Source organism: Anoplolepis gracilipes, chromosome 8 (assembly GCF_047496725.1).
Source record: "Anoplolepis gracilipes chromosome 8, ASM4749672v1, whole genome shotgun sequence".
NCBI lineage: Eukaryota > Metazoa > Arthropoda > Insecta > Hymenoptera > Formicidae > Anoplolepis > Anoplolepis gracilipes.
Genome location: NC_132977.1, coordinates 2,713,641 through 2,722,500, shown reverse-complemented (window position 1 = coordinate 2,722,500; position 8,860 = coordinate 2,713,641). Strand labels below are relative to the sequence as shown.

General features: G+C 28.1%; 2 protein-coding genes across 3 annotated transcripts in view; one reads left to right on the top strand and one right to left on the bottom strand.

Annotated features, from left to right (window-relative positions):
- The window catches only part of Hcs (holocarboxylase synthetase-like protein), a 5,759-nt gene extending 645 nt beyond the window's left edge, over positions 1–5,114 (bottom strand). Inside the window, exons 1-15 of one of the 2 annotated variants that reach the window (XM_072897786.1) lie at positions 4,956–5,114; positions 4,009–4,235; positions 3,566–3,672; positions 3,299–3,478; positions 3,049–3,205; positions 2,895–2,969; positions 2,686–2,817; positions 2,321–2,558; positions 1,875–2,198; positions 1,377–1,749; positions 1,087–1,251; positions 737–866; positions 519–679; positions 248–362; positions 1–163 (exon numbers count right to left, since the gene is read on the bottom strand). The exon at positions 1–163 is cut by the window's left edge and continues 51 nt beyond it. In XM_072897786.1, coding sequence (XP_072753887.1) covers positions 1–163; positions 248–362; positions 519–679; positions 737–866; positions 1,087–1,251; positions 1,377–1,749; positions 1,875–2,198; positions 2,321–2,558; positions 2,686–2,817; positions 2,895–2,969; positions 3,049–3,205; positions 3,299–3,478; positions 3,566–3,672; positions 4,009–4,147 — 2,459 coding nt within the window. In that variant the 5' untranslated portion in view covers positions 4,148–4,235; positions 4,956–5,114. Of the gene's footprint in view, positions 164–247; positions 363–518; positions 680–736; positions 867–1,086; positions 1,252–1,376; positions 1,750–1,874; positions 2,199–2,320; positions 2,559–2,685; positions 2,818–2,894; positions 2,970–3,048; positions 3,206–3,298; positions 3,479–3,565; positions 3,673–4,008; positions 4,236–4,942 lie in introns of both variants that reach the window. The other variant, XM_072897787.1, reaches the window with a different exon arrangement.
- Positions 5,115–5,698: 584 nt separating this feature from the next.
- Coq5 (ubiquinone biosynthesis protein COQ3, mitochondrial) lies at positions 5,699–7,507 on the top strand. The gene is made up of 5 exons (XM_072897785.1): positions 5,699–6,040; positions 6,219–6,631; positions 6,797–6,885; positions 6,969–7,092; positions 7,356–7,507. The coding sequence occupies exons 1-5, from the start codon at positions 5,857–5,859 to the stop codon at positions 7,443–7,445; spliced, it is 900 nt and encodes a 299-aa protein (XP_072753886.1). The 5' UTR covers positions 5,699–5,856; the 3' UTR covers positions 7,446–7,507.
- The last annotated feature ends 1,353 nt before the right edge of the window (positions 7,508–8,860 follow it).

Genomic DNA, 8,860 nt, shown 5'->3' with positions numbered 1-8,860 from the left:
TTTTCTACACAATCTAACAATTTTTCCAATTCATTAAATACAAGCGCCAAATATTCTTCATAAGTGAACTTTTTCAAATTTTTTTTATATTTATTATTATATAGTAAAATTACATCATTAATGCATGTTGTAGGCTTGCTGTTGGAGATATTTATACCAGCACCTGAAATATATAATTTTATTTTTGTTTTAAACAAATAAAATTATCCATAAAATTTACATTTATATTATGATTATTTTTACATACCAATATTGCAAATATAATCTGACGCATCTGAAAGTGTATGCACTATCAAGCCACCAATCTTAGTCGATTTACCGACATATATGTCGTTAGGCCATTTTATTCTAAGATTAATTTCCTATATGAAATATATGAATTAATCATACACACATAAATAGTTATCATATATTAATAATTTCAATATTTTTAAGGTATTTTCAAATAATATATACATGAAAATCTACAATGTAGAAACTAAAATTGCATAATAAAAATGAGAGAAGAGAAAAAATACCTCGTATCCTGGAAGAGATCTTACAGCTGATATCATTGCTACAGCGACAATACTCTGCAGAATTGATATTTGTCCACCGAGATTCGAAACTTTAGGAATGTGAACTTGTAGAGTAAACATAGCACAACCTACTGGACTAAGCCACGTGTTGGAAGATCTTCCTAAAAATAACTTTCGTTATAATTTTTCCATTAGCATACAAATGAAAAATGAAATACCTCGTCCTTGTGTTTGTTGTCGTGAAATAACCGCCAATCCATGTGTCATACGGTTTTCCACCACATTCATGGTACATTTTAAAACATCTGAATATATTACTAATTGACCTAGTTTCTTTGTGTTGAGAGCCTGGAGGAAAAAAAAGTTTCTCATAAAATTTAATTTTAAGTGCAGAAACTAAAAAATACCCCCTCTTTTTTTAAATTCATTTAATTACATGCTATAAATAGTGTAAGTAAATCATGTAAAAATGCATTAAACGGAATTTCTTAAATGCATAATTATTGTTAAGAGAAATTATTAAGAAAATGCTGAAAAGTAAACTATTAAGCACTGAAACAAAATTTACCTTATAATAACGCTTGGGTAAGAAATTACTCGAAGGTTCATTATTCCTTATAATAGGTAGGAAATTCTCTGATGCTTTTCTGAAGTTTTCTTCATCAGTGCAGAATTGTATCTCTAAATCTGACATTTTTAATTTATCCTTCATCAGATTAAGCAACTCTTGTGGCTACAAATACAACAAAATAACATTTTTTTGTAAATTTATGACAAATTATAGCCTTCAACTGTTGATTGTAATGTGTAATGCTTAGGATTATTATTATTATGAAAACTATTATCAAGCTTACTCACAATTTTATACTCAGGTTTAGTTATAAGATAAGCTGGAGTATATTTAGTCGATAATTTGGTAGCACGATTTATCTCCATTTCTAGATGCCTATTCAACAGATCACTGATTATTTCTAAACGTGCGTGATCGTTCTCTTTGAGCGTCTCAAATTCCTTTTGGTCTTCGTAATCCATCGGATCTGTTTCCAAATGGATCTGGCAGAACACTATTTTCCCACCATTGCTGGTAGTTGCAAGTAATATACTTGGATTTTGCCACGTTTGTTCTTCACACAATATTTCCACTTGAAACGAATATTCCTTGTGATATTCATCTATATACTTAAACTGCTGTAGTTGTTTTGATGGAGCTGAAGATTTGGAGTTAGATCTCCTGTAAAAATAATGCATTTTAAATATCTATAATATTTTTCTGTCTCGATTTTTCGATATATATTTATGTTATAACTGTACTATTTTATTTTATTAAAAACACAGAAAAAATATATATTATATTACTTTTCATCTTCGTCGTCTTCAGAAAAATTTCGCTTGGGAGATGCTTGATAGCAACAAATACTATGTATTAGACGCACGTGCTCCCAGTTTCCGTACGAAAAAGCAGTAAGTTTATTTTCACACATTTCTGTAGTGTTGAATGATGGCAGCACAGTGCGTAGCATGTTGGAGCATAATGACAGAAGCTTACCACCGCATAAAATGTATTCCATAAACCGGTTAGTAACCATCCGTTTAACATTACCACAAACGACAACTAAAGCAACCTGATCTATCCAAGTATTCCTGGGAGCTTCTTTTTCTATTAAGTAAGAAATGATATATCTAAAAAAAAAATATATGTCACTAATAATTCTTAAAATAGAGATATTTAATTCGGAAAAAAGTTGCTCAAGCTTATTATCACCAATTACATAGAACTGTATTGTAATATCTAACTTATATACCTCTCTGGATCTAGTATTTTACTTAATACAGCTTTTATATTTTTGCCTGCTTGTGCAGATTCTGTATAAATGAGTACATTTGGAGGTTTAATTATAATTTCGTCCTCTTTTTTATTGACATCTTCAGAAAATTCTTCATTCTTTGGTAATATGACTTCCACTGAGCGACCTTTATTAGGTGGAGTTAGTGTGAACGATAGTTCATCGATTTCCTGTTGAATCTTCTTTTCTAGCGAAACTAAACAATTGTTAATAGATTTTAATATTTTAATTATTTTAATATTTTTTTAAGAATAAAAATTTTAAAAAGTTTACATATACAATTAGAAAAACTGTTTAAACTGTGCACATTAGTTAATCTTTACCTTTTTTGAAATTCTCTGGAGTATCATTTTGCAAATATACTTTTACATTAAGCGATTCAATCGCTATAGGATAACCTACATCGGCTATTTTAGCTGCATTATCAAGATTGTGAAGGTTTCTTATAAGATTTTCTAAATGAAAAATACATTAATAACATAACTATTGAAAAGAAATGTAACAATTATAAGAGCACATTAATATTACTTGCCTTTATTCCATATTTGTGTTTTTGTGGATTTTTTAATAAGATGATAAACACATGGTTTTCCTTTTACTGCAACAGCTAGAAAGATGAAACAAAAGAATAAAACTAATTGAAATATATCATAATCTGAAATCTGAAATGCAAAAATGATACATACATAGTATACGATTTATAAATAAACAATTGTTGATAAAATATCGTCCCTGTAGAAACATAGTTCCCAAGTTTACAATATGATTAATATCCGACTCTAGAAGCAAATTTAGACTTGTATTGTTAATTTCCCATGCCTTGAGTACACCATAATCTTGAATCTGTAAGATAAGTATGCATAATAAACATAATTATTTTTTTATATAATTGTTCATATAATATACAATAAAGAAAATAAATAAAAATTAATATACTTTTATACAGTGTTCTAAGGTATCCTTGCGATACATTGAAAAATCAAGTTCGATAAGAAAGTGTACACAATTCTTAGATTTGCTTGAACTCTGATCGTTGATGAAAGGTATTTCAAAGGGAAAGTATATTGATGCTTCTTTATCTTTATGTATCAACCACCTTGATATATTAATTTCTCGCTAAAAAAATAATAGTCATTATTCATGACATTCTCACTCATGTTTATAAATGTAAATGAAAAAAGATTTCCTAAATATTATACATACTTTTGACCCTATGCTACACAAAACTGTTTGACAATTATAAAATGTTTCAAAGTCAACTTCAAAATTCTTTTTCAATAATGGACAGCCAATTCTCCCCAACTCTAAATCTTAAAACAATTACAAACAAATTTGTTTTTAAATTAGTAAATATATAGTTAGTAATATATAAATATATTTTTTTCTATTTAACAATTCTAATATCAGTGCAAAAATACAATTATGAAAAATTATTTTTCCAACAATACATCTAATTCTCTATTAACACGTTCGCGACGGGATGTACCACCGGTGGTACATTCTTGACCGCCGGTGGTACATCCCGTCGCGAACGTGTTAATTACAACACATTATATAAAATATTCACAAATCATATTAATAAATATAACATTATCAATAAATTGCTAAATAATCAAGTTTGCTATATATGTGAAAATATATAATACCTCGAAAGTAATATTGGTCAAAACAATACATAATAGAGGATTGACCATCTGATTTACACAATTTACTTAAATTAGTTTCAAATTGTAATCTCTGTCGTCTTCGTACAAATATGTATATCGCATAAGCAATTGTTAGCATTTTTATAAGGATCTCCTATAATTCTCTTTAAAATCTTATTAACAATCTTATTTTGATATAGGAAACTTTCAGCACACTTTCTCAAATTCTGAAAAATAAAGAGATGAAAACATATTAAACACAAATATAGAAACAAAAAATATTAACTACCTTGAATTGTGCTTCATATAATAAGATGTAAATATTTTTTTTTTTTTTTGTACATACATGGAACATAAGATCATACAAGAAAGGAATACATATGACCTCTAATTTAAATGTAAACAGTAAGTTAATTATTGAGATTATGTAAGTTAAAAAAAAAGATATTTGTAAAAAAAAACATTTTTGCAAAAAAACGTATATTAAATGCAATTTTTTTTTAATTTAAAAATATCTATCATTTTTATTACAAAATGCACAGATTATAATATATATATATATATATATATATATATATATATATATATATATATATATATATATATATATATATATATTACTAAAAAAGAGCACAATATGAATCATGTATTTTTATAACAATTAATTTTAAAGCGTTTTTCTCTTTTGAGCAAAAAAAAAATATTTGATATATAGTTAAGGCCCGATTGCATAACTATTTTGACTTTAAATATATGTCTGTCTTTATTCATTAAGATCGAGATAGACACATGTTTAAGCCTCACTTATTATATAAATTATCGTTATAAACGATAACTAATTACTCTAATTGTATTAGGTACTCTTGTTATAACTTTGTTATATACAATAAGATACAAAATTATCACAAACTAATTGCAAATTTAAATTACGTACGTAAATTACATACTGTGAAACAACGATTCTGATCTCCAGCGTATTGACGTATGACCAACGGAATAAACCGATATATTCGGTATCGAATATCGAATGTCAAATGTATTCAACACAGTACACTCTGGAGCATTCTATGTTTTTCACACGCGGGAAGACGAAAAAGTAAATGATCGCCAATCATCTGCCACCACGTGCAGTTTTCGCAAAAACGGAAAAATCGATTTGACATTACGGGTGCGTTCAAAGAAACGCCATTACGACACGTCAACGGTTTATTTTATGAAAAATAAATACAATCATTTAGTTCCGATTAATTCGCTTTCCTTTTCATTCTTATAGATTTCTGTTTTTAGAAAGAAAGGGAAAACGAATTAATTAAAGTTTGGTCGCTCTTAGAACTTATTCAGGGTAGTTCTAAATCACGATTAAATATGAGAAGAATAATCGAATGTGATTGGTTAATTTCTTATGACTTAGGCTTATTACACCTATTGTAAATCCAGCTTAAACTTGCGTAGCTGCATAAGCATGTGCACAATAAAATTGATTGGTCCATTTCTTTGTGCTAATGGACCAATCAATTTCTTATATAAAGGGCACGTTCAGGGAGACGCTATTAGCGCTAACGCCGTTTCATTCTATCTTTGTTACTCATCAAAAGTTAAACAAAGATAGAACGATGCTGTTAGCGCTAATAGCGTCTCCCCGAACGCGCCCAAAATAAGTCTTTAGCCAAAGCGCACTCATAGCGACAAAAGTGCGTTTCCTGAACACATCCATCATGAATATATCAATATACCGTAATTAATATTTATATTATGATTTTGATTCAGTGGTCAAAGATATTCTTCAGTTGATTGTGTTTTGAATTTTTTGAATCGTTCACACTCGTATTCGTACAATCGTTTTACAATATGATGGTCTGTAAAAATCTCTGCATAAATATTATGAAAGAAGGTCGGATATTGGATAAATATCTAAAAACTGTTGTAACCAAATGCGATTATTCAAGAACGTCGAATCCATCTTCGGAAAATGATGAGAAGACAACGCATTTCGGTTTTCAAACAATCAAGGAGAGTGAAAAGATGAACGAGGGTATTAAATATTACATATTTAATAATAGTTACATCAAATTTTTTTTCCCTTTTTTTTTGTACGTAGAAGATTGATAAATATTAAACTAAACAGTTTTACAATCTGTGTTAGACATAGTTTTACATTAAAAATTGAGTATATGTATATAATTTAATTGAATAATATTTATTTTTTTCAGTGTATACTGTATTTGAAAATGTTGCCAATTATTACGACGTAATGAATGATGTTATGAGTATGGGTATCCATCGCATTTGGAAAGATATTTTTGTACAAGAATTAGGACCGACTCATGGAACCCATCTCTTGGATTCTGCTGGTGGTACAGGCGACATTACATTCCGGTATATGAACTTTCTAAAGAATACACCAAATCTGCAAGCTATACATAGCTATGTAACTGTGTGCGATATTAATCAACATATGCTAGACATTGGAAAAAAACGGGCAATTAGGTTGGGTTTGTCGCAGGACAGTAATTGCAGTATTACTTGGAAGCAGGAGGATGCAGAAAATCTCTCCTTTCCCGAAGAATCTTTTACCGCTTATACTATAGCGTTTGGAGTAAGGAATGTAACGCATATTGACAAGGTGTTTATAATACACTGGATTTACTTGTTAATTATTTATGTAACATAAAGGTTCATTAAAAGTACATTATTTCATTATATGTTACAATATATGCTGCAACTTATAAAAAAAAGTTAAATTTATATATTTATATTTTAGAAACTCTAAAGAATATTTAAATCGCAGGTATTGTCTGAGGCATACAGAGTTTTACAGCCAGGAGGAAGATTCTTGTGCCTAGAATTTAGCCATGTCAATAGTGGAGCTTTACAATGGTATGTGCTTTGAAATGAGAAAATTTGTGTGTAAAATAATGCATGGACTAAAATAGTAAAATTTTCTTAAATATCTGTTTTAGGTTATACAATCAATATTCTTTTCAAATAATACCTGTGATGGGACAGTTGATCAGTGGGCAGTGGAAAGCATATCAGTATCTTGTAGAAAGCATAAGAAAATTTCCAAAACAAGAAGAGTTCAAAGTAAAGTCTCTATATTTATTTTAGTTTTATTATTTTTTACTTGTTACATAAGAAATTTAATAACATGTTTAAGTATTGAGATATTTTTTACAATTCTAGTTTTTTCATTTTAATTATTCTAATATGATTTAAATTATTATTTTTTTAATTTTAATTCTATGATTATTTTAATTATTTAATTATCAAGCTTTTGTTACATTATATCTGAAAATTTGTTAATATGATCTTTGTTTTTAATTGCATATTCTCTATTATGTTTTTAGGATATGATCGAGACTGCTGGATTTAGAAATGTGACTTATAAGAATCTTACTTGTGGTATAGTAGCTATTCATTCAGGTTTTAAACTATAAACAAAATAAATTTTTAATAAATAAATACATAAATAAAAAAAATTTTGAAAAACAAAGAAACAAATATTATAATATATCAAAAGACAAATAAAATGTGCAATATAGATATATATAAAATATTTCTTTATTTTTAATCAATATTATTTCTTTTGGAAAAAAGTTAGGTATTATTTCTATTAATTATATGATTATAACGCTATATATATAGTAAGGAACAAAAGATGTGTAAATATTTGCTTATTTATTATCTCAATTGCAACATATAATCATTCATCAGATTTTGCTTTTAACAGCAATCATTCTGTGTAATAGCATGTAATTTTTTTTGCGCGTGTGTCGTAGAAATTACTCTCTGAAAACCCATTTCACTATGCTCTATTGTATATTTGGGCTGCCACATGTCCGAGTGTGAAATTCGCTTGCTTACTGCGTAATCGCTCTGCGTTTGTAACTCGTTCTATTGCGTAAGAATCGTGCGACTCTTGGGTGCTTGGATGATGTTCGAGGTGATGCGACCAACAGTGCCCCTATCGCGATTTACGCTACTACGCATTTCTACGCAGATCATTTCTGCTCTCTCGTAACACGGACCCGAGTATATAAAGAGAAGCATAAGTGAAAATTCTGAGAAACGATTTACTTCAAAATCAGATGGTTCGTTTATTTAGAATTTACTCTGCTCTCATCCAAATCAATCCTATGTATGAATATAATTTCGTGCTCGCGAATTTCACAATTATATATACATATATATATATATATATATGTATATATGTAATGAAATAAATAAATATTTTGGAAAACAAAAAAACAAATAAAATATACGATATATATAAAATATTTATTTTTAATCAATATTATTTATTTCTATTAATTGTATGATTATAACGCTATATATAACATATATAGCGTTATAATCATACAATTAATAGAAATAAATAATATTGATTAAATATTATATATATATATAATATTTAATCAATATTATTTATTTCTATTAATATATATATATATATATATATATATATATATATATATATATATATGTGTGTGTGTGTGTGTGTGTATGTATATAGCACACATACACACATAGGGTGTCTTGCCTAAAACAAATCAATCGATATCTTAAAAATAGAGCGCGGCAGGCAAAAATATTTCAGATAAAAGTTGTTTGACTCTTAGAAAGAAGACCTTGGGTGTATGCCAAAGTCGAACCAATGGCACCATCTTACGTCTCCCTTCAAGCCAAACAACTTTTGTCTGAAATATTTTTGCCTGTTGGATTCAATTTTTGAGATATTTGTCTGACCTGTTTTAGGTCAGGCACTGCATATTAATTGATTTTTAATTGATTGTGTGTTATATTAGCGAATGAAAATTTTTTTCGGACAGACTAACTTGTATGTATATCAAAA

Excerpts from the sequence above, each read along its gene's own strand:
- Coq5 (XM_072897785.1), top strand. The coding sequence starts at position 5,857 with ATGATGGTCTGTAAAAATCTCTGCATAAATATTATGAAAGAAGGTCGG. Across the intron at positions 6,886-6,968 it reads AATAGTGGAGCTTTACAATG|GTTATACAATCAATATTCTT; the intron begins GTATGTGCTTTG and ends TATCTGTTTTAG. Across the intron at positions 7,093-7,355 it reads CAAAACAAGAAGAGTTCAAA|GATATGATCGAGACTGCTGG; the intron begins GTAAAGTCTCTA and ends TTATGTTTTTAG.